This window comes from Euleptes europaea, chromosome 7, assembly GCF_029931775.1.
Source record: "Euleptes europaea isolate rEulEur1 chromosome 7, rEulEur1.hap1, whole genome shotgun sequence".
Taxonomy (NCBI): domain Eukaryota; kingdom Metazoa; phylum Chordata; class Lepidosauria; order Squamata; family Sphaerodactylidae; genus Euleptes; species Euleptes europaea.
In genome coordinates, this window is record NC_079318.1 from 53,589,067 (window position 1) to 53,614,513 (window position 25,447).

The 25,447-nt window shown below is 43.2% G+C and overlaps 1 protein-coding gene across 1 annotated transcript in view; it reads left to right on the forward strand.

Annotated features, from left to right (window-relative positions):
• KCNH1 (potassium voltage-gated channel subfamily H member 1) overlaps window positions 1-25,447 on the forward strand; it is a 257,892-nt gene that overhangs the window by 126,711 nt on the left and 105,734 nt on the right. The window contains exons 8-9 of the mRNA XM_056852323.1: window positions 8,537-8,736; window positions 15,028-15,280. Of these exons, the coding sequence (XP_056708301.1) occupies window positions 8,537-8,736; window positions 15,028-15,280 (453 nt within the window). The remainder of the gene's footprint in view (window positions 1-8,536; window positions 8,737-15,027; window positions 15,281-25,447) is intronic.

Here is a 25,447-nt window from a genome sequence, read left to right on the forward strand (position 1 = left end):
AACTGAAAACTTTCATTGTAGACAAAAATACGAGAATCAGGATGAGTTGTAAAGTAAACTTTGAAAGGGAAATGTCACCATGTTGTGACTCTCTCATCATACTTTTGTGGTTCATCAATATACTTCCCATTTGTGTAATTGAAGTTCAAATTTTTACAATACAGCATATATTTCTCTTGGTTGGTCCCAATTGTGCCACTAAGGAGGGGCATTTATAAGAATCAATAGCTACTAAGGAAAGAGGGGAGAATATCACTTCGTGAATATTGTTCTATATAACTGTAAAAATTCACCTGGATAGCCCAGTTCCTGCTGAACTGCTTATAAGACTCAGGGAGAAAACGCATGGTCGCTTTAGCCTCCTTTATTCCCTGTTTCAGCCAGGATTCAGCCAGGATCAAACGCATGTGCTTCGCCAAACGTGCGTTTGATCCTGGCTAAATCCTGGCTGAAACAGAGAATAAAGGAGGCTAAAGCGACCGTGCGTTTTCTCCCCAAATCTCAGAAGCTAAGCAAGGTCAACCCTGGCAAGTATTTGGAGGGGAGACTTCCAAGGAATACCAAGGTTGTGAGGTGGAGGCAGGCAATGGCAAACCACCTTTGAATGTCTCTTGCCTTGGAAACCCCACCAGGTGTTGCCATAAATCAGACTTAATGCCAAAAAAAAAAAAAATCACCATTAGTGTTGGAGTTATGAAAGTGAGAACAGGGGTGAGATGGTTCTGTTCAATAGTGGTTGTGTCAAACCTTGAGGGGAAAAATTATGGATTAGAGCATTTCTACCGGCAGAAGAATTTCTACCCATGGAGTGAGACTTTTTCACCTCTTGCTGCAGCCAAAAATGCTCATATTCGGAGGCAAGAAAGGGGGGAGGAGGGGAAAGCGAGAAAGATCGGCAACCATCAGTGTCTGCCACTGACGGATAAGGAAATCTAGCCCACTATCTAAATACACACCCCTGCTAAAAATTGCCAGTTGCCTCAGTACAGCAATAGGACAATTCAGTTCCACAGCTGTGCAGAGCCTGCAATGTAATCACAGTAGTTACTATATTGGGTTGTCATCTCTTAACAGCTTGGCGCAGCACTACCATGCCAATCCACAGAAAAGGTTGCCACCACCCTAAGCACAAAGGGTATCAGCCGTGACACATTTCAGCTTCAAGGGGGTTGTTTCATTCCATACCAGGGCTGGCATCAGCAGACTCTGAGGCGGGGCTTTTGGCAGGGCCCACGGTTGTTGACTCGCCCCATTCACTTATTTGCTAGCACTCCACCGTGATCTCAGCTACAAGTGCTGCGCAGTGCTGCCCCGAGTGCCATCAGACCCCCAGCAGGGGGGGATCCCCCACTTCCTGGTGCTGTTTAGCCGGCTGGCAGGGAAACTTACCAGCAGCAAACTGAGGCCTAGGCCTCTGTCACCAGTGCTACATCAATGTCACTTCCAGCATACCCCAGAAGTGACATCATCATGTCCCCAGCGACGTGGGGATGCTCTGGTATTTGGGCAAAAACACTATGGTAATAATGTCTTGTACCATAGAGTTTTTGCCCAAATACCAGAAGGTCCCCCCGGTGCTGGTGACATGATGACATCATTTCTGGTGCATACCAGAAGTGATGTCAATGCATCACTGGCAACAGAGGCTTAGGCCTCAGTTTGTTGCCTCCCACCCACTCTTCCCCCACCAGTTGCCAGGGGGTACCTGGCAACCCTAGGGGAAAGGGTTCAGGCAATGTTGAGCATGGGCAGTTGGAGACTTCACAAGTGGGCATGGGAAGGACAAGTGGGAGGCAAGTGGATGGGGGAAGGGAAAGAGGGCATGCAGGGGGCCTGGTGGTAGGTAGAAGAGGGGAGGGGGCCCTGGGAACTCTCTGCCTGGGGGCCCCAAAAACCTCAAATTGGCCCTGTTCCACACCACCGTCATTTGGAAAGTCAAGTAATTGATTCAGAATTCATTTGAAGAAATTTCAGGTCTCATTGAAGTTCTATAGCAATGAAGAGACAGAATTAACAACCTTACTCAGGAGTATCTGTATATATTTCTGCACTGTACAAAATAAACAACACTTTTCTATGTGGCCGTGGACTTTCTGATGGGTATCCTGGACAAGACTGCTAATCGGCTTGGCTTCCGCGTCAAGGGGGCCCTGGGAACTCTCTGCCTGGGGGCCCCAAAAACCTCAAATTGGCCCTGTTCCACACCACCGTCATTTGGAAAGTCAAGTAATTGATTCAGAATTCATTTAAAGAAATTTCAGGTCTCATTGAAGTTCTGTAGCAATGAAGAGACAGAATTAACAACCTTACTCAGAAACCTTGTTGGTCAAATGATTATTCCAATGTGCTGATGAACCCTCCTCGCTGTTATTGTATATCCAGAAGGTAACTAAACATATGAAAGAGCATAAAGTTTTGAAAATGTTAATAAGATATTCATATATGCAGGAATAGAATGTCTTTTTGCAAGGGTAATTATAATGTAGAATGCAGATTTTGCAATTAATCAAGTTAATGTTAGAATTGTACTAATCAAAATGAATTATTAGAGCTGGCTAGGGGGCCAATTAAGCATTATTTTACTGAATTATAACCTGGAGATACTAGCTACAACCCAATACAGAGTTTAATGTTCTTATGCTTATTAAAATCAGTAGACTTCAATACACATATTGGATTAAGTATTCTATTTTTTAAAAAATAATGATCCTGCATGATTTTACACTCCTGATGAAAAAATATGTATACATGCTGCTTGCAGGTGTGTTCAAAACAGGCAGGAAGTTTAAGAATTATATTGTTATTTCTGTTTTAAGGAAGCAAAGCAGTAAGTGGACATGCAAAATGATGCTAAAGCAGTCCTGCCATGTGAAAATTTATATTTGCATCATAATGCTTACTTAGAGGGGTGTCTGTGCTTAAGACTTGTATATGCTGTTGAGAACACAGCAGATACCAGTACATGCAACAGTGCACAACTTTATGTATCCTCATATCCATTTTGCAGATACATGACTATCTGCAAAATGCCAATCAGGAAAGCCAATTTTTTTCAACAATAGCAAGTTCCACAATGTGCTGGTTTTCTTTTATACCACGACAACACGAGAAAATCCACAAAGTCATAGTTTATTAGTCAACAAGAAAGATCGCTCCCCAAGAACAAAATAAGCATTTAAAAGCAAACAATATTCTTCACATGAGTCAGTAAAACCCACTGGTGGACTTTTCTTAAGAATATGTGTGCCTCAAGAAAGATTTTCAGTACATTTTGATGGGTTTAAGTCCTAACTCCTGTTAGCTTTCTTTAATATTTCACTCCACAATATTTTATGAAAATCCTGGAGCTGGAACTGTCATGGATTAATAGTGTAATGACAATGCTTGTCACTTCCGGAGAGATCAGCAAGGATGGGGTTCTGGGAGTACAAAGTTCTGGGCTTCTCCTGAGAGATGATCAAGGTGCCTCCTTAGTTTACCAATTTGGCCAGAACTGCCTTGACTTCAGAGGTGTAGACTGGGAAGTAGTGGGAGCATTCTAATCCGCCAGCCATATTTTCAGTTTTGCCAAGTCTGGTGTTGGGAGTAGTTGTTGTAACACCCTTTCTCTGAGGAGCTCAGGGTATACGGTTCTGCCCTTTCTCATGTTTATCTTCAGAACAACCCTATGAGGTAAATTACTCCAGTACCATGCAATTAGTTTCATGGCATGACAAGGGCTTGAACCCAAGTTGCCTGGATCCTAGTCTATTCACTACTGTACTTTTCCATCTGGAAAGGAGATGACATGATAGAGAAGGTTTTGGCAGTCTGAAAATGGAGTTCTGAAGGTGCTGAATTCATTAAAAGCATATACTACATTGGGTGCAAAAAAGGTACAAAAGCAGTGGTGCTGTAGTCATCTCTTGGGAAGAAATCCATTCCATCAACATTGAAATACTATTACTGAAAGCCTGTTTAAACATAGCCATGTATTGGAAATTATAGGAAGCAATGGTGACCTGTGAGGAATCGGGGGGATGGGAAATCCTACTTTTGCCACCAGAAATCACTGCATCTCTGCCTCCTGCTGCCCATTCATTTTCCTGCCTTCCTGGCATGGATGAGGGAGAGAGCAATGGCGACAGTCTTACCTTCTCCTTTTTTTGCTACCACATTTTTTTCACCCAAACTCTGGCAATTTTTTAATGTGACATCTGCGCATGCGCAGACATTGTTCATAATGCAGCAGTGGATTTTATATCCAAATTGTCATTCCGCTCCTATAAATAAGACCTAGGGGAAACCTCCGTTTTGTAGAAACAAATACCTCAGCCTGTGTGCCCCCACCATGGTGGAATTATTTTGATCCATATAGAGGTCCTACTTTGCTATTAGATATATTATATGAACAAATTGCTGTTCTTCGGAGAGATAACATGTTTTGTACCTTTAAGAAGATATACGCACCTTTGAAAATATATCGCCCAGTATTTCCATTTTGTAATGGCTTATATTCTTTATTCATGTACAAAAAGGGAAAATGCTAATGAGTTTGTACAGTCAACACATTGTATACATGATACTAGTTGGCTATTGAAATTTAATTGACTACACTTCGTTGAAGAATATGACTGGATATTGATTAGCTGCCTAATTTGAAATGAAATATTATGCTTAGTTATTATGCCTTGTGACCTCAGAACATGACGTGGCATAATAGAATATGAATCAATTACTGAGGCCATTTCTATCATTACAGGTTCATGAATGAAAATTGCCAGTTGGGAAGGATTTACGCCTATAATCTGCTAGCAAATCAGAAGCAGTTATGTTGAGAATCTAAAATGTAGGATTGAAATATGGTCACCACTGAAAAATAGCTTCTGTGTGGCAGGGGACAGAAGGCTATAACATGTAGCCATAACATATCTCATATTGACTGTGTGCTGAGTTGGTGGATCCCCTTTCCTGTAAAGCGCAACTCTGATATACCACACTATCACACAATCTAGTTAATCCACTTGCCAGCATTACAAATGCAGTGTTGAGCTTCCTTTTGCAATATATGTCAGTGTTACATGGGCTGAAGCGACCAGTTCAGGAGTAGTGTAGGTAAATAACTTGCCTATAAACTCTTCCAGTAAAGCGACATTTTTCATGGGAGAGATTTGCAAGATTGTTCCCATACATCATTTAGGGTCAAACTAGGTGAGAAACTAGGAAATCCATGAATAAGTCTCTTGTAGCTGTTAGAAGAGTAAATAACAACCTTAAGGGCACTCAATTAAAACTGGGGCCATAGCCGTTCCCCTGCACCATTCTGACCTTAATACTCCATGGGGTGAGTAGTCACTCTGTTTAAAGTTTGGTAAGTGGCAGAAGGGGAAAGGGTTTAATTAATTTGTGTGTGTGTGTAAAGTGCCGTCAAGTTGCAGCCGACTTATGGCGACCCCTTTTTAGGATTGTCATGGCTTTTCATGGTAAGAGACTAACAGAGGTGGTTTGCCAGTGCCTTCCTCTGCCCAGCAACCCTGGTATTCCTTGGTGGTCTCCCATCCAAACGCTAACCAGGGCTGACCCTGCTTAGTTTCTGAGATCTGACGAGATCAGGCTAGCCTTCTTTTCTCCAAATGAGGACCCACACCTTTAAGTATTGTGTATATTTGCAATTTTCCTTGAAGAAAAAGAGTCACATCTAAATTCCATAAACATGCCAAATAGTACTAATTTATATGCTAACTAAGTCATAAATCATGCATTTTATGTTGTTAAAACAGTGAAATAAGTTTAGGTTTGATAAGTAGTTTGCTTCAGGATCATAAGCACAATAAACTATTGATGATTACTGTTATATTAACAAGAAACATCCCTGATTTGGATGTAATTCCTACCATTTATTTTTGCTGCTGAGAGACCCTGAGTTTGAGTTGATGAATTTCTAATACTGGGGTTGATTAAATTTTCTACACCATTTGGTGTCGGCTGCTATCCGCTATCTTCAGTGGAGGAAAACAAAAGCTCCTCAGACACACTCTGGGCACATGTTAATTTCTCTGCGACTGAAACCAATTGGGCCTATTTTTTTAAAAAAAGAAATTGGCTGTGCATTTGGCTGCATTTTTATCCACAAAATTCTGATCCCCCCACAATATCAAATGGCTGAAAGTTATTTGATAACACTTGTGGCTCCTTGTTTGATGCATGCATGTCCATTACATTTTAGTGAGATTTTAGGAATGACAAGCCCTTTAAAGCTACTCCTGAGAGTGTAAATGTTAGCTTTATAGAAGCTGTTCAATAAATATAAGGGCAGGTTCATTTGTCAAAGCTAGTGACAAACAGTCATTTGTGATTATGGGAACTAACGGGGGGTGTCCTCAGATTCATGAACTCCCTTTCTTTACTTGGAATTAAATGATTTCTATGTTGTAGCAAACCACAATTCGTGGTTACTCCCAAATAACAAAGTAGGGTTTGTTCTCTTTCCTACACCAAAACTGGGATTAAACCATACTTCGGAATCCTGATTTGCAGGAAAGAAACAAACTATAGTTTATGATTAAGATGAAAACACAAATTGCGGATTGCTGTCAAAAAAGAAACTATTGATTTTTTTGACCAGTTCTCAAGGGTAAGAGGGAGAGGGAACCCATGAGACCTAGTATCTTTCAAGCTCATTTTTGTGAACTGTGCTAGAATCTTCTTTGCTGTTTACTCAAATTTCAGTTTCTTATTGCTTTGGCTGTTTATTGAGAGGCAGTCTGGTGTAATGGCTAAGAGTGTCAGGCTAGTATCTGGTAGTCCCAGGTTTGAATACCCACTCATGCCATGTAAACTCACTAAGTGACCCTGGACCAGTCACATTCCCTCAACCTAACCTACCTCACAGTGTTGTTATGAGGATAACATGGAGGAGAAGACAATGATGCAAGCCATTTTGGGTTCCCATTGGGGAAAATGGCAGGATATAAATGAATACAATAAAAATAAATAAATTTATTGATCCCCAAGCTATTGGGTCATACCCTTGTAAGTGTGGTATAGCTGTTAAGAGTGGTGGACTCTAATCTGGAGAACTGGGTTGGTTTTCCCACTCCTACACATGAAGCCAGCTGGGTGACCTTGGGCTAGTCACAGTTCTCTGAGAACTCTCTCAGCCTCACCTACTTCATAAGATGTCTGTTGTGGGGAGAGAAAGGGAAGGAGATTGTAAGCCAGTTTGATTCTCCTTAAAAGGTAGAGAAATTGGCATATAAAAACCAACTCTTCTTCTAAGTCCCCTCCAAAAAGGCTATAGTGTAGCCAATACTTCAGTATTTGTAGCTAGAATTGTATAGGATGAACCAGTTAGTGCATTAAAAATTATTGATCAGCATTCTTTCAGAATTGTTTGCTGTCTGATGCTCTGTCTCCCCTTTAAAATTGGTACATGGTTTATATACACAATTTTAAAGACATAAAAAAACTTGTTTAAACTGTCTCAGATTGGTCCATCTGACTGACAGCAGCATTCCAGAGTTTGTAGAAGAGATCTTTCCCAGCCTTTTGTTAGGTAGGATTGAACCTGGTATGTTATATATAGCAGATCTGTGGTGGTAGATGGGTTCTCTTCCAGTGACAGCCAGCAGGATTAAAGGGTAACTAACTCTTTGGATTCTGCAGTTATAAGGATTCTGTTAGTTTGAAGGTGGGTGAACTGGAATTTAGTCTGAAATCAAGCCAGGTTTGAATAAAGGGTGTAGGTGGGTTCTTTAATTACATAGATGTGAAGCCATCCTATACATAGTTTAAGAAAGCTAAATGGAAAGTGGAATTTTAAATTCAAACAACAGTGCTGCTTCTAAGGAGATGCGCCCCTAGGGCAGACATTTCATGTTTGTAATACAGACCAATGGGTTGGATCCAGCAATCTGTCAGTGGAAGGCACTGATGGATGCTGATTTTCCCCCTGGTCCTCTTCCTCCAGCAATCCTTTCCAAACCCAGACTGAATAGGTAGGAAGGGTGATTTCATCCCCTTCCCTGTCCACTCTGTACCCATGTTCCTAATGGATCTCGTGGATCGTAGGTGTCAGACTAGGATCTGGGAGACACAGGTTTGAACCTCTACTCTACCATGGGAGCTTGCTGGGTGGCTGGGCCAGTAACATACTCTTAGTCTAATCTACTTCACAGGGTTGCTGGGAGGATAAAACAGGATGGGAAAATGATGTAAACTATTTTGAGTCCCCGCTGGGGAGCAAGGAGGGGTATAAATGAGATACGTAAATAAACTTTCCTGGGGTCAAAACAGACTGCTGGGTAGAGAGAGGGAAACAAAAGGGAGAAAGCTGCAATCCTTGTGCCCACAGATTGCTGGATCCAACCCAGTAAGTAAGTAAGATATCACCCAGTAAATGATATTGTTAGCTTGTCTGTGACAATAAAGGCAGTGCTTCATGAAACTGATGGCTGCTTGGTCCTGCACCAGTGACAGCATGTCACAGTAGCTTGCCAGCTTGCAGATTCTTTGGATTTCAAAAATATATTCACCTTATCCTTTATTCTGTTTGCAGCTTTGCTATATGCAACCATTTTTGGTAATGTGACAACTATCTTCCAGCAAATGTATGCTAACACAAATAGATACCATGAGATGTTGAACAGTGTCCGGGATTTCCTGAAACTCTATCAAGTGCCAAAAGGCTTGAGTGAACGTGTGATGGACTATATCGTTTCTACTTGGTCAATGTCCAGGGGAATAGATACCGAAAAGGTGAGATGTCAAGAATTTAGAAACTTACTGTCGAATGGATGTTTCTTCTTGTTGTTTACCAACAGCTGGTATTGGTTGTTGCAAACCTGAGTTACTACGATTACATTAAAAAAGAAAAACAACTGATATCTTTCAGCCAAAGTAAGGATTGAAGCAAAAATGTATCTCAATTAATTTTCCTTTTTTTGAAGCTGTGGTTAATATAGGCATGAGTGTTGGTTCCAGCAATCTGTGGATACAAGGATTGTGGATCTACCCCATGTTCCCTTCCCCCAGTAGTGCTTTCCAATTCTGAGGAAGTTTATTGCCAGGGTCATGGGTTCAGCATGGAGGTCAGGAGTAGGGTTGCCAACCTCCAGGTACTTGCTGGAGATCTTCTGCTATTACAACTGATCTCCAGCCGATAGAGATCAGTTCACCTGGAGAAAATGGCCACTTTGGCAACTGGCATTGAAGTCCCTCCCCTCCCCAAACCCTGCCCTCCTTATGCTCCTCCCGCTGGTGGTGAAGAGGGACCTGGCAACCCTAGTCAGGAGGCTGCATGGGAGTGGGTGAATTTGCCCCTCTCTTTCCTCTTCCTTCAGCAGGGCTGCACTGATGGAAGAGGCAGAAAGGGTCATTTTTGTTATCTCCCCTCCCCCTCACTGCAGCCTCCTGACCCAGATGGCTGTTAGTCCAGTCAATTCCCAGTGAGACTTGAGATCATGAGAGAAACTTTCCCAGTGTTGGAAAGGACTATTGGGGGGAGATAAATGTGGGAAAGATCTGCAACCATCTGCCTTCCTCTGGTGAGTCACTAGATTCAATTCACTGCTTTAGAATTTTGAAAGTGCTGTTAGATTGGCACTGAAACCTCTACCTGGATTTCACACGTCTCCTGGTCTATGTCTAGGTGATGACAAGAGCAAGGAAGAAACAGTCAAAAAGAGATGGAAAGAAAGAGATTCATCACCTTATATAGTTCTGTGTGTCTGATACAGTTTTGAATACAAAATCATCCTAATCTTTCATTAAATAATTTGCATTATGCAGGTTGCGGTGTGGTCTATTTTAAAAGTTAACAGCTTAAGAAATATTAAATAATATTTGATGTTCTTTTGCTTTCAAGCGTAACTTTTATAAATGTGAAAAATCAATGACTGGGGTTTTAAAACAAATGAATTGTGTTAAAGTTCAGTAACTAATGTATTCATATCTTAAGACATATCATCTATAAACACCAATGGGTTTCAGTGATTGTAGCATGAACCAACCAATATGACACTGAGTAATAGCTATATGGGTCCATAAATCTTTTAAGTCCAATTCTGGAGCGCCAGTAACTTTATATTAGGCACAACTTCAAGAATATCTCAAAATGAATAAATCATGATATGGCTTCTACATCCCTGCTGTTTGATTTAATTTAATATATACTCTAAGCAGGTATATTGAATATGAATGTTATCTCCAGAATCTGTCATCAATTTAATTATATGTCACCTGTTTGATGTGGTGCAGAGTATAGAGAAACTAAAATAGTGTTTTGATATATTAATTTTGACAATGTTATTTTTAACATTATTATTTATAGTCCACCTTTCTCACAGGGCTGATTACACATTGGGATTCAGTACAGTACAGTCAACAAAATTGCATTAGGATTTTAGAAGTCTGGACCCACCAGAAAGAACTGAAGCACAGTATAAGTATTAACATGACACATGGACAGAGCAATACTGAGGAGGGGGGAATAGGTGAGGGTCAGGGACGGCGCAGCCATGCCACCTCCTGAGAGGCTTCCTGGCCAGAGGAAAAAAACCAAGTGAAAAATGTGCTTTAAACAAATCCCGTGAAACTCCTTCATTGAGTTTCACAGGGCTACGCCAGATATTTTGCAGGAGTAACTTGATGCCTGCAAAAAGGGGCGTTCTCAGGGCAAAAGGGCTTTGGGAGCTGACTAATGTCAGGTCCTTCCCCAGGAAAGCCCTGGGTACGCCCCCCCTGGATGCCGGCACGAGCACTTGCACTGGAAAAATGCTGCTGGGGAGTCAGTGCTGGCATCCAAGCTTGCACTGCTGCAACGCTTCCCGGAGCCAGCTTAAGTCACCCTGTGCCGGCGTCTGTGCCACTTTGGACGGCGCAGCTCCGGCCCCCCTTCAGGATTGCACCAGTGGTACAAAAATTACATAATAGAAACCTACTTACAAGAAGTTATACATAGTATTATAGACCACAGCATAGATCACCAAAACTCTTGGCCAAAACTCCTAAATAATTTTGGGATTTCATTTACATAAAAGTAGATGAGAAAACCCAATCACTTTGGGATGAACTGCACTAGACTTCATACTAGCCAAGCTTAACTTGCTAAACTAATGAGAATACAGGGACAGATGGGTAATGCCGTGTTTAGCAGCTTTCATGTCTTCTGATTCTCCCCTGGAAATGCTTCCCTTGCAATTTCCTCCTTTTTGCCAGGATTATTTCCAGTTTCGAGTCTGGCTGGGAAAAATATAAGTTTAAGGGTGAAGATTTGCAGAGGAGAACCAGTGGGTGGGGAAAGGGGCTTCTTTCCACAAACTAAATGATTGCAGGCCAGTAGGGCTGTCAAAAAAAAAAATTTTCAGTTCGGGTTTGGGTGGCTTTGATTCGGTTCGGGAATTCCAATTCCCAAATCGGCCCAATTTGGATTTGGGGCGATTTGGCTGAAATTCAGCATTCCCGAATCGATTCGGGCATTTAAATGGAATTTAAAGCCATTTAAAGCAATTGGCGGCTTTCTGCGGCTCTGGGGGGCATTTTTTGAGGTAGAGGTCCCAAATTTTCAGGGTAGCTTGAGGGGACCCTCCTTGCAAGAACCCCTGAGTTTGGTGCAGTTTGGGTCAGGGGGTCCGGACTTATGGGGGCCGGAAGGGGGCAACTCCCTTTTCCATTAAAACCAATGTAATTTTTTAGTATTGGTTTTAATGGAGAAGGGGGGTTGCCCCCTTCCAGACTCCATAACTCCAGACCCCCTGACCTAATCCTCACCAAATTCGGGGGTGCTTGCAAGGAGGGTCCCCTCAAGCCACCCTGAATGTTTGGGATCTCTACCTCAAAAAATGCCCCCCCAGAGCCGTGGGAAAAAACCTCCTTTTGGTTTTCTATGGGAGGTAAGACTTCCTCTACTTTTCACAACTAGCGTGTGAAAGTAGGTCAGTCTAATTAACCTCCCTTCTTTCTTCCCAAGATTGGATTGCATTGAGGGTTTTTTTTTTTTTTTTGCATTTGGGAGTTTTTTTGAACAGCCCCTGGGGGGGCATTTTTTGGGTAGAGGCCCCAAACATTCAGGGTAACTTGGAGGGACCCTCCTTGCAAGAACCCCCAAGTTTGGTGCGGATTGGGTCAGGGGGTCCTGAGTTATGGGGTATGAAGTTGCCTGGGAGAGTGGGGGGGCAGGGCAGGGAAGGTGATTCTGGCCCCCGCAGGTGCCAGGAGGCCCCGGGAGAGTGGGGGGCAGAGAAGGGAAGGCGATTCTGGCCCCCACAGGTTCCAGGAGCCCCCAGGAGAGTGGGTGGTGGTGGTGGTGGCAGCGGGGGCGGAGGGAGGCAGCTGGGTGGATCTTCAAAAAGACCTGCGCTGCCTGGCTTAGCAGCGCGGATCTTTTTAAAGGCCCACCTGGCTGCCTCCCCCTGACTTTCCGAGGAGCTCTTTCTTTTTTTAGGAAGGCGGGGAACTGCCAAATCTGCCGAATCAGGCCGAATCAGGCTGAATCACCGAACCTGATTCAGATTAGGTGGTTTCCCGCCTTTTTTTGGTTCGGCTGCTCCCAAACCAAAAAACAGCCGAATCAGGCAAAATTCGGCTGTTTTTTGGTCCAGGAACACCCGAATCAACAGCCCTACAGGCCAGTCTATTTTGTGTGGATTTGAGATGCAAATGGGTTAATTTATTTGCTGTTCCCTAGTGTGTGATGATTCCCTATTACAGGTTAATTAATTTTCTGATTGTAAAGCTTAAAGGGAATTTGGACTGTATAGTCAAAACAGCTAAACTGTTTGCACTTAATTGGGGCACTCTTTTTCAAAGAGTATGCATATTAAGTGTTAGACGGATTTCTTTTCTGTTGATTTTACTGTGCTAAAAACCTTGGAATATTACCATAATAATTCAGTATTCAGCAGAGAATATAGTTGGCCTAAATAACTGTTTCCCTTCTTGTAAAGCCAGGGTCTGTCTTAACGCTGAAGAGCTTTTTAGTTTAAGATGGTGCTGAATACAGGAGTCCAGCAGGGATTTTTAAATGTCTCATAAACTTGCATGCTTTGACAGATCCCTGTTTAAAATGAACAAAAACCATTAAAAATACATGTAATAGTTCATCACCTCAAACTGGCACATCATAATTGATATTTTTATTATTATAAATTCTTTAATTTATTCTCTCTATGTATTTGAAGATGCATCCATTTTTTCTATAAAATTAAAATATCTGTTCATCTGTGGTATCTAGTATTAGGAAACCAAATTAATTGGAGTTCAAAACAAGAAATAAAGGTATTGCTGAAAGCTATTTATCCCCAAAGAGTTAGAGTACATATTTGATTTCGTTACAGAATTACAGAATTTAAAATTTGCTTACAAAGCACATTGAGAAATTCAGAGGCAGATAACTAGCATCCATTATCACAAGCACTTGTTGTCAAGATGGCGAAGAAACTGAAACAGGAATTTACCCCATAGCGACAGTTTGTCCAAACTGGATGGAAATCAAATCTCCTGGGAAATTAGACTCACACCCTTCAATAGGACTGGAGATTGGAGAAAAGGATACCACTATCAGTTGTGGACAAATTATTATTTCCAAATTGCAGAGACTGAAAGAGGCAAGGCTTCAGAAAAGCCAGTCCACACTTTTTTGGGCTAGTTTGGCAAAGTTGCTAAGTAGTCCTAGAGGATTTAGAAGAAGTAGAAGAAGAGTTGGTTTTTATACCCTGCTTTCTTTATCATAAGGAGTCTCAAAGCAGCCTTTCCTCACCCCCCCAAAGGTATTTTGTGAAGTAGATGGGGCTGAGAGAGTTCTGAGAGAACTGTGACTAGCTCAAGGTCACCCAGCAGGCTTCATGTGGAGGAGCAAGGAATCAAACCTGGTTCTCCAGATGAGAGTCTGCCACTCTTAACCACTACACCTTGCTGGCTTTCTAAGAACTGTAAAAGGTAAATGGGTCATGTGACGTGCTTTCTCAGCTCTCCATCCACCCCATCACACCTTTTGGTAGCAGTGACCAAGCTGATTTGGTTATGGTGTGGGTTGCAAGGGGTCAGTAAGAAAAGGTTAACAAATAACTGTGTGGGATTATGTGCTGCTATTACAGAGGAAGCCTGGGAGGTAGAATAGGAATCTGAGGTGATTTCTACTACTTCCACCTGCCCCTTCTACTGGAGTGATTCACACCAACACCTTATTTTCACAACACAAAAAATAATTTTATTGTCTCTACTTTAGAAGGGCCCAGTGCTTAGTGGTTTGAAGGATCAGACAAGGAATGTAACAAGTTATTGGTTAGTACAGCAAAACTCTGCTTTAAAGCAGTTACAGATTCATACACTCACAGCTTTACTGAACTGACAGGCTATTTCTGTCAGAGAGAGAAAAATAATGATTTTATTTGGAACTCCTTAACTCAAGAATCTCTGCCTATTCAAATAGGGTTAGCTTGTCTCTTGGGATATTTCCATCAATCCCCTCACAAGTCCCTAACCTACTATTTCCCTAAGGAAACACTGGATACAGGCTCTATTCCTGTCTCTTTATCAGCCCCATAACCCTATGTACCTATACTATAGATGTCTGAAATCCTAACTATTATCCTCATAGTCCCCCCATTGCTTCCCCAAGCCCTGAGGTGGTGACAGACTTTCCCTTCATTTAACTGTCATCTCCCCCTCTCACAGTTTCCACAGATTCTCATTGGCTGATGCCACTTAGTATCTGCCTACTCCTCCTGTAGATAGAGATTTGCTGGGATGCCTGGAGGGCAGAACTAGTGGCTGTCCGTCACAGGCCACTATAAGTAAACAATTTTGTTAATCTGAGCAGTGGACAAGGAAATACCTGTAACTCTTTAAAATGTCTGCTTTGTTGTCTCTCTTCCAAAATGGAGTTTCCCCCTTTCAGTATGGAAAACAGTAATGTCAAGTTGGCCAAATCTTAGGAATCATGGCCAATATAAATAATATGGGCACATTAGTTCTTCTATTGTAAAAATTTTTGAATGAATGAAAGAATATCTTTTTCACACAGGAATAATTCTTGAAATGTTCTTCTAGGTTTTACAGATTTGCCCTAAGGATATGCGGGCGGACATCTGTGTTCATCTGAATCGTAAAGTTTTTAAGGAGCACCCGGCATTCAGACTGGCTAGCGATGGATGTCTGCGAGCTCTTGCAATGGAATTTCAGACTGTTCACTGTGCTCCTGGGGATCTTATTTACCATGCTGGAGAAAGTGTGGATAACCTTTGCTTCGTGGTTTCGGGGTCCTTGGAAGTAATCCAGGATGATGAAGTTGTTGCAATTCTGGGTAGGATTTCTTACTACCTTTTTCTATGTACACATCTGTATGTATGTTTTATTTGCCAGATGTCATTTTCTATTCAGGTAGTCTGGAGGAGACTTAAAATACACAGCCTAACATTATACTAGTGTTCTTTTTATGACAATCTGGATTGAGTACAGTCATGTGCCTCGAGGGGCCTTCACAACAGTTCCCCCTGAACGTAATGTGGCATTTGTAAGAACCTCTCTGTTGCTCTGAAGCAGGCTGCGAATATGCTCCAGGAATTCCCAAGTGTTTAACACGTTCTTTTCCCCCCTTAAACGAATGCAGAGCATTTTCTAAGCCTCCACCCACTAAGTGCAACAGTACATAGTCCCCCTCTTATAAGCAGACACTAAGTTAGTCCAGAACCTCTTGAGTCGCCTTCAAGATAGAGGCTGTAGATTGAGGGAATGAACTGACATGATCTAAAAGGATAAAACAAAATTCTTCAGTAATCATCACTGAGGTGTATCTTTCTATTTTTATTTTTGAGGTGTCTCTTTCATATGGTATTTTCCAGGACACAGCACGCTCCACATATACCTCTGGAAGCCGTGGAGAGGCCACAGCCTCCATCATAGTCCCATTTTCCTTGAGAGGAAGTATGGCATCTTATCTAGAGGGTGCTGCATCTGAAGTGTCCTCTCGAAAAGATGCATCGTCTTCCTGAGGTGAAGGTGGCAGCTCTCCCTGTATATCTGCAGCACCCTCCTTTTCCTGAGGGGGAAGCTGTGGTGTGATACATTCCAATTTTCCTAAGAGTTTGGCAGGATGGTGGTTGATGGCCCATCCACAGAGGCACTGTCAGGACTGCCCACACCTATTTGTGTGGAATTATCACTACCATCAGGGTAGCAGCTATTATTTTTAATGTAGGCCTCAAATCCATCACGTTCATCTTTCAAGTGGCCCAAATGTTTTAAAAAATTCAGGTTTAGGTCTCCTTCAGGTTTTTATAAATTCATTGAAAACTCTTGCTCTTTTATTCAGTTATTTGAAGATATCAGAAAGCAAGTTCAACATGGGTGATGTGAGCATGTATGTTTGGGCAGAGCCTGGAAGGCTTACAGCATGGGCTTGGGGTCTAGGCATAAGGAGCAGGTGTGAAAGAATGTGGCTGAGGTGTGTGCGGGGGTAAAAGTTGGAGGGTCAGAGGAAGAGGAAAACCTTTGAGAAAGGTTGGGGTCAGGACGGGTAAGTCTTGTGACTTTTGGTGGGTAAAGTCCTCCATGAGGTGGTAGGGGCATGGAGAAGGAGCATGCCACATGGCATGGAAGTAGCCCCTCAGCCTGGAATGGGAGGGCCATTCCTAGTAGCTGTTTGTTTTCAGGGCTGAGGTCTTAAAACAATGGAAGGATACACCTCTTAAAATAAATGCACAAACAGAATTTGCCGCAAAATCAATTATTTCTCCTTAATTTTGCAAAGATCACATTGTAATAACATACAGATCATTCAATATTATGCAAAACTGTAACATGCATCATGCCCTTCTATATTTCAGAAAAAGAAAGAAGCAAACATGATCATGATACAGAGTGAACATTTGGCAGGGAAAAGATATCATTTACTCTTTCTCTCTCTCTTGCTCTCTCAGCTAAAAATGCTGTCAGAGTGAGGGGTGCTGTTTCACAGAGCAAAGATTTGTTGAACAACTCCAAGACAGATCTAGCTAAGGGTCTCTAGGCAATTAATCAAATTAAATATGTAGGGAGCAGGCTGTTGTATAGAGAGCCAGGAGCTCTGTACTTAGGAAAATTCATATTATTACACACAATCTTGCCTGACTTCATTTTTAGCCAAGAGCTGCTTTACAATTGAAGGTGCACCATCCTGGATCCCATAGCATCTGTTGGCTGCTTTCTGCTTCAGCGCCACTAGTGGCTCTTTCATTTCAGGATGGTTTGTAAGGGCGTTCTCTGTGATGAAATGACATTTCACCCAAGTATCTGTGTAATGATTTTCCACTTTGCTTTGTGAATGTTGAGTCTACATTTCATGAATGCTCAGAGATTAAACTCAAGCGGTCCCGACATGTAATCTGGTTAAAGGAAAGAACTAGTTGTCTTTCTCCTTATCTATTCCTTCTAGTTTTCAATCAGAGCAATAAAGCAATTAATAGGGCAGTTAAGCCAAAGGAGAGATAGGATCCTAGCCTGCAGCGGCCTGTGAGCAGATACACAATGGAGACCCTGAGCCTGAAAGTGTGGCTTTAAGTTTCTCTTTTCCTTCCTTGGTGTAATCACAGGGAAAGTGTGTTTGTGCCTTATGGATAGAAGAAACAAGCCCTATCATGTAGTTGAGGAAGCCATGTTGGTAAGGCAGTCATTCTTGAGCCTTTCTTAGAGAAACTGGGGCTTTAAAGGGTTGGGGAGAAGTCGCCACTCTGGGCAGACATGATCTGAAGAGAGAGGAGAGCCAGATGGTAATGGCCTTAAAATTAAACAACCTACCTGGAAGAATATGTTTTTAGTTGTATGGATAAAGAATCCATTTATTCACTTTCACTTTTCCTATGCTCAGAGGATGTAGCTGTAGTTCAAATGTACTCTTTTATATTTGTATATAGTGCCTGCTGTATTCATAAAGATTTTTTTTCTTCCTGAAATTGAAGTTGTTTAGTCTCTGCACCCAGAGAATAGCCTCATGCTGGAGGTCCGTGCTTACCAAAGCATAAACAAGACCCAGGAGATACCTGGCTAGTAGAGAGAAACTTCTAACCAGAGGATGTTCTGATCTTTTAAAGAGTGTCTCATCTCAGGCTCTCAGACAACAATTGCAATTCTATTTGTGGCCAGTGGTGGCAGCGCAGCATAAAGAAAAAATGGAATGCATAGGATAGAGCAAAACTTCTTCAACTTTTCCACTCGCACCCCTTTTTGCCCGAGAAATTTTTACATGACCCCGGGTATATAGGTACATAAAATAGGTATACAAATCAAACATTTACTGATAATAAATCATAAATAAATTTATTTTAAAACAATTATTTGGTATATATATAATTTTTTCATGACCCACACATTCAGTTACCACATTCAGACCCACAGTTTAAGAAGCTTTGGGATAGAGGATGGAGAGGGCTCAAGAAGAAGGTGCCTTCTGAGAGTTTAGGGTGCCCATAGGGTGTCTTTGGGGCTGTGCTAAGGTGTTGTGTTGTGTTTAAAGAGGCCTAGCAGGCAGGGGTAGCAGGCAGCAACCTCAAGTGGCAGCCTTAGCAACATTGTTTGTTGAGCTGGCACTGCTGAAGAGATTCTGTTCTAGTGTATTTTATGCTAGCGATTCCTCCCTAAACCATTGTACAGCAGCATGTGAATATTTTTGGCAACATTTACTGCAAAAAATGATATGATTGTGATTTGTATTAGTCTGAACTTTAGTGGCTTGTAAGCAGCGGCCTCAAATTATCTGTGAGAACTAGGGTTGCCAACCTCCAGATGGGGACGGGAATTCTCCCAGAATTACAGCTGGTCTCCAGCCTACAGAGATCAGTTTCTCTGGAAAAAATGGAAGGTTCAGAGGGTGGAATTTATAGCATCACACCCCTGCTGAGCTCTTTGGCCTCCTCAAATACTGCCTCCAAATCTCCAAGAACTTATCAAGATGGAGTTGGCAACCCTAGTACTGAGGACCTACCCTCATTGTATAGTAGAGGTAATAAATGAAAAATAAGTCTGCAAGACTGATTTGGTATATTGGGTAGATTAATCTTAGGTAGATTAATTGGTAGGGGGTTATTTATTGTTTATTAAACATTTTGTACCCTACCTTCCCTCTTGGCTCAAAGTGGACTAGTTAAAGCAGGGGTGGGGAACCTTTTTCCTGTCAAGGGCCATTTGCACATTTATGACATCATTCAGGGGCCATACCAAGTATAGATCTCCCGGTGAGGGGGAGAGGCTAGGGTTGCCAGGTCTCCAGCCACCACCTGGAGGTTGCGCAACTGAAACTAGGACTAAGTTTGGCTCTCACCATTCAGCTTTAAGAACTTAAAGTCAAACGGACGGTTGATGCTTCTTCAGATGAAGTCTACACATGTATTAGCATGCTAGTGCATCAATTGTATATTGTTTATTTCATGTTTTGTGCTCTTTGTACAATATATTGGTAGCAGCATATTTTTGTGTCTGTACTCTTTGCCATAAGTGCCTGAGAATTCCAATAACCACCTGGAGGTTGGCAACCCCAGGGGAGGCCACACAGAGAAGGCCTGCAGGGCTCGCCTGCTCCCCCCTCCCAGGTGGGAGGGCAGCCAGCAGTGGGCCCGAGCAAACGAGGTGCCATCTGGGCGCAGCCCACAGTCGATCGGCAAGGGAGGAAGGAAAACAGAGAAAGAGGAAAAGGGAGGGAGGGAGAAAGAGAGAGAAAGGGAGAAAGAAATGGAGAGGGGGGAGAAAGAAAGAAAGAAAAGGACGGAGGGAAAGAAAGAAGAGGAAGGAGGGAGACAAAGAAAGAGACAGAAAAAGAGGGAGAAAGAGTGACAGAAAAAGAGGAAGAAAAGAGAGGAAAGCCTTCCCCACCCGCGCACGCTGGCCCCGCACAACTGGGCCCCAGTCTCCATGCCCCCCCCGGAAGCCCGATCGACTCCCGCATGCATGCTCTGCCGCTGGGAGCCACTGGCCTCTTTCCCCCTCCTCCCTCTTGCTGCTCAACAGCCGACAGGCAGCGAGAGGGGCTTACAATGTGCCGTGGCATTCCTGCACGCTGCAGCTGTAGGGGGCAGCCTTGGGGGAAGCATCCCTCTCCTCTCGCCGACCAACAGCCGACAGTTGGCGAAAGGAGGTCCAATGGGTGCCACAGTACCCCTGTAAGGCGCGGCCCCAGGAACACCCTCAGGGAGGGCCGCCCTGCGCCCTGCCTCCGCGGCAGGGCCCCAGAGCTGAGGTTCCCCATCCCTGAGTTAAAGAGTATAATTTTTATTTTATTTTTAAAGTTATTTTTGTTCTGGTGAATTACCATGGCAGGGAATGAGAAGATTTCAAAGATGGCTTTTTAAGCCAATAGTGTTTATTACTTTTGGTTATAAACAAATAATATACAAATACATTAAAATATAAATGATTAATTTATCTATTAAAAAACCTTAGCAGGAAATGCTTTATGACTGATAGCCATATTGGATATGAAATATGCTTTGACCTGGATAGTCCCAGGCTAGCTTGATCTCGTCAGATATCAGAAACTAAGCAGGGTCAGTCCTGGCTTGTATTTGGCTGGGAGACCTCCTAGGAATACCAGGGTTGTGACGCGGAGGCAAGCAATGGCAAACCACCTCTGAACGTCTCTTGCCTTGAAAACCCTACAGGGTCGCCATAAGTCAGCTGTGACTTGATGGCACTACACACACACACACACACACAAACTATACCTTGAAATATGGTGACTATTAACATTACAATATATTTAAACAGTGTTTGGTCCTGAAACTTCTCATTCTAATTTACTGGGGCAACGTATTTCCAGATATCATTATAAGAGGTTATTAAAGCACAGTCCTTCAACCAAAGTCCAAATCATTTTAAAGGTAGATGTGTTTTATTTTCAGCCACAAAGGCCTGCATTAGAGTGAAAGTGTTGTGCACACAAAAGAGTTTGCTGTGATATAAACATACCGAAAGCAAAGCGAGGAGAAAGACTGTGATAATCCACTAGATAAAGATAAGTAATGAGGCAGGTCCATCCTTAAGGAGGTGATAGCCATCCCTTGATGCTGTCAGACATTTTCACGATAACGTAAATTCTCACTGAGCTTTAATCCTTTATCTGTCACTCACATTAGCTTTTCACAAAAGCCAGTAACCCAACAGTCTTAATCTTCGAGGACAAATGTAGCTATCACGTAAAAGAAAATGTGCAGTGGGGAATGAGAGCAGGCCTCAACAAGCCCCTCCCCAACACACATTTTGTTTATTTAATATTTTAAAAGAATATTTTGTGTGTGACAGTTTGTATCTGTCTAAGCCAAGTAGCTGAGGGCATAAGTAGATGATGCATGGGAAATACAAGACAAGGACACCTGATTTTTTAAAGGGAAGAGAAAGAAGAAGAGGAAGGAGGAGGAGGACGAGTTGGCTTTTATAAGCCAACTTTCTCTACCACTTAAGGAAAAACCGGCTTACAATCACCTTCCCTTTCCCCTTCCTACAGCAGACACCTGGTGAGGTAGGTGGGGCTGAGAGAGATCTAAGAGAACTGTGACTAGCCCAAGGTCACCAAGTTGGCTTCATGTGTAGGAGTGGGGAAACCAACCTGGTTCACCAGATTAGTGTCTGCTGCTAATGTGGAGGCTTGTGGAATCAAAGGCAGTTCTCCAGATTAGAGTCCACCTCTCCAGACCATCACTCTTAACCACTACACCACACTGGCTCAACCACTGGCTAGGTAGGCCTGAATTGGATCGCTGCTGTGGCACTTCAGCTACCTGTATTTTATTTACAAAATTTATATCCTGTCTTTCTGCCCTTACAAGGCAGAATGTATGTTTCCCCTGTGGAGTGAATAGCTTCAGGGGATGACTTGAACACTGGCACAAGAAAAAGGTTTAAAAGTTCCTTTCTCCAGGGTTGCAGTGCTGTTTTGCTTCAGGCCTCCTCTTACATACTTCTGACTTTAAAAAAAAGGAGATAATGGCTTAAATCCCACAGAGTTATCCCCTGTGCCTTCTCTGATGTCCTCAGGGTGCCTGAAGTGTTTCACATTCATCAGAAAAAAGCATCTGAAAGGTCTGGGGTGATGGGGGGAGAGATCTTCCCACTTAGCTGGCCGGCTGTGATAAAAACAGCAACCCAGTTCATAGAAAAATTAACTATGAGCAGGAGGACACTATTTACAGTGCTGTCCTAAACAGAGTTACATCCACTGAAGTCACTGGTAGTTAATTAATACTGACACTAATTAACACATACTGGTGGCATCAAAGCTGTGAATAATATTGGCCAAAATCTTTACGTATATGTTAAAGAGCATTAGGTAGCAGTGACTTTTGTGGAACACCAGAAACAAGATTCCAACGTTCTGATTCAGTTTCCCCACCATGACCCTCCATACATGATCAACAAGAAAAGGTTAAAATCAGTGCAATGGTATCCTCAAACTCCCAAGTGTTTCATGTTGAAGGTCACTGACAATTCTAAATGCAGCAACAGAGAAGCATATCCCTTCACCATATCTAAGCAGAGATAATCCACCAGAGGCCCTGGCCTGGATGTCCCAGACTAGTTTAATCTTGTCAGATCTCAGAAGCTAAGCATGGTCAGTCCAGGCTAGTACTTGGATGGGAGGCCACCAAGGAATACAAGGGTCACTGTGTACAGGAAGGCATTGGCAAAACCACCTCTGTTGGTTTCTTGCCTTGTAAACCTTCCTGGGTTGCCACAAGTCAGCTGTGATTTGATGACACTTTACACACACAATCCACCAGAGTGACGAGAGTTGTTTCCATTTCATAAGCAGGCCTGGAAGCCAGGCTCAAAAGGATCAAGGGCAGATATCATCCAGGAAACCATGGTTGCTCTGCACCCATTCTCTCAGTCACTATACCTCAGAATGAGAAATTAGAGAGTCTACAGTTTGCTACATTATTCTCATTTAAGGCGCTTTTTGTTACATTATTCTCAATAAGGCGCTTTTCTTCAGCAAATGGAAAATAATCACCTCTGTCAAAGCCCCTGAGTACACATCCTGACTTTAAAAACTGTTAATGATCTCCACCAGAAGCTTTGCACCATCTCCCAGCATGCTTTAACCAGCAAGAATGAACAAGAACTGAGTTTACAAGTGGTAGCCTTTTCAACCCCAAGAATCCTGTTACTATTGTTCAGGGAGACCAGCTCAAAGAGAAAAAGAAGAGTTGGTTTTTATAAGCCGACTTTCTCTACCTTTTTTAAGGAGAATCAAACCGGTTTACAATCTCCTTCCCTTCCTCTCTCCACAACAGACATCTTGTGAGGTAGGTGGGGCTGACAGAGTTCTGAGAAAACTGTCTAGTGTCACCCAGCTGGCTTCATGTGGAGGAGCGGGGAATCAAACCTGGTTCTCCAGATTAGAATCCACCACTCCTAACCACTATACCACACTGGCACCACACTGACATCCAAACTGGAGCAGATTTGAAAGATTTTATCATCAAAGAAGTGTGTCATAACCTTCACACTGAATCACCAGTTCCCATCTGATTCTAGGACTTTATTCACTAAATACCAAAACAGGCAAAATAATTGTGCTGAACAATAGTGGTGGAAAAATATTCTTTCTTCGCCACCTCAGTTTTCAAATGAACCCTGCCGAATTCAGCCTGAAACATCTGACAACAATGTTCTAGCCATCTTGTAGTTCAGTTATCTCCACAGTAGACTATGGGGCTGGGCCATATTTATTGGATGGAAGAAGACACTGGGAGCAATGCTGCCTTTAACCCTTAATAAATCTTCGTTCCATGCCTTTACCAGGGGATTGACAGAACAGCCCTTTGGAAACCAAAAATCCTCCAGAGCATTCTGGAATCTCTCAATTGGTCTCAGAGGACCAACTGTTCACATCAGTATGCCACATGTGCAAGAAAGAGGCACCCTGACCCCTGGTGCATTCAGCAGCCAGTTGTCCAGCCATGGCATGGGCTGAATGGACAGGCCCTTAACCAGGCCACTAGTTGCCTGCTTGGTGCAAAAGATCAAATCCAATGTATATAATTTTTCAGGAATTAGGCCTGAAACAACCTGGATCACATGCATGTTGGGTTGCCAACCTCCAGGTGCTAGCTGGAGATTATTACAACTGATCTCCACCTGGCAGAGATCAGTTCCCTTGGAGAAAATGGCTGCTTTGGCAATTGGACTCTATAACATTGAAGTCCCTCCCCTCCCCAAACCCCACGCTCCTCAGGCCCCACCCCCAAAATCTCCAGATATTTCCCAACCTGGAGCTGGCAACCCTAGATGCATGGTAGCCATGAAGGCTATAGATTCCATCTTAGGAAAGACATTTCCTCTTCTAAGAGAGTGCTACGAAAGCACCTGACCTAGCAGTATTGAAACGGACCACATCCACATGAAAAAGACTGTTAGGGTCTTCAAATGTGAACAAACTAACTTGTCTGAAATCATGGATGCAGACTGGCAGTTCAGTCTTGGAATGTTGTGTCCTTATTACTCTATGCTTTTTGGTGTTCTAAAAATACTGTGTTTTTTTCCTTCAAATGTGCTAATTTATATACTATTGTCTGTAACCCGAGTACAATTTTATAAATCAGTTAAATCTCATATGAGCCATGTAAAACAACTCTCTTTTACTGGATGTCAGAAGCCATTGCAAGTTGGGGAGAAGAGGTTTCCTAAAATCTTTAATGCCTCCCAAAGCCCCCCAAAGTTTGGACCCCTTCCCCAAATCTGGCCCCAGTTGAAAATCAATGCTCTGATCCATGAATGTTCAGTGGCGTAGCGTGGGGGGTGCAGGGGGGGCCGGCCGCACCGGGCGCAACATCTGGGGGGGCGCACTCGCACTCGCAGCTCTCTGCCCCTGCCTGGCTCACTCACTCACTCTCTCTCACTGCAGTGAGGGCTGTGCGAATCCGATCCGAGCCGCCGGGTCGCCGCCCACTGTGGAGGGGGAGGTGCGTGCCAGGCGTGCGGTGCGGTGCGGAGAGAGCGAGGGAGGGACTATCTGGGGGAGGGACAGTGAAGCAGCCGCCCAGCGCAGCGCTGAGCACGGGAGAGAACCAGCATGCAATTGGCTGAGCTGCCGAGCAGGAGGCGGGAGGACTCGAGGAGACGTGGGGAACTGAGTAGAAGCCGCCGCTGCAGGTAAGTTTGGTTGGTTCAACAGTGACTAACAGTAATAATGAAGATCTAGGGAGAGCGTCCCAGTCTTCACTTGCTCCTGACCGGTTTTTTGCTTTGCAAGACAGAATCTTCTCTTTGGCCCACTGGCTCCATCTTGTGGAGGGTCGCGGGCTGCACTGTGGGAAATGGGCCCATGCCCGTCCCCCTGATCCCACCTGGGTTTTTACTTTTCGGAGCAGAGTGGTCCGTCCCTTTGGCCTGGCTTTCCCCTCTCTCAGCCTCGAGGCCACATTTGCTTGAAGCTGGTAATGCCCTTCGGTCTCTCCCTTGCATGTAGACGGAGACGGGCAAATCTCTGTACGGTGTCCTGTGC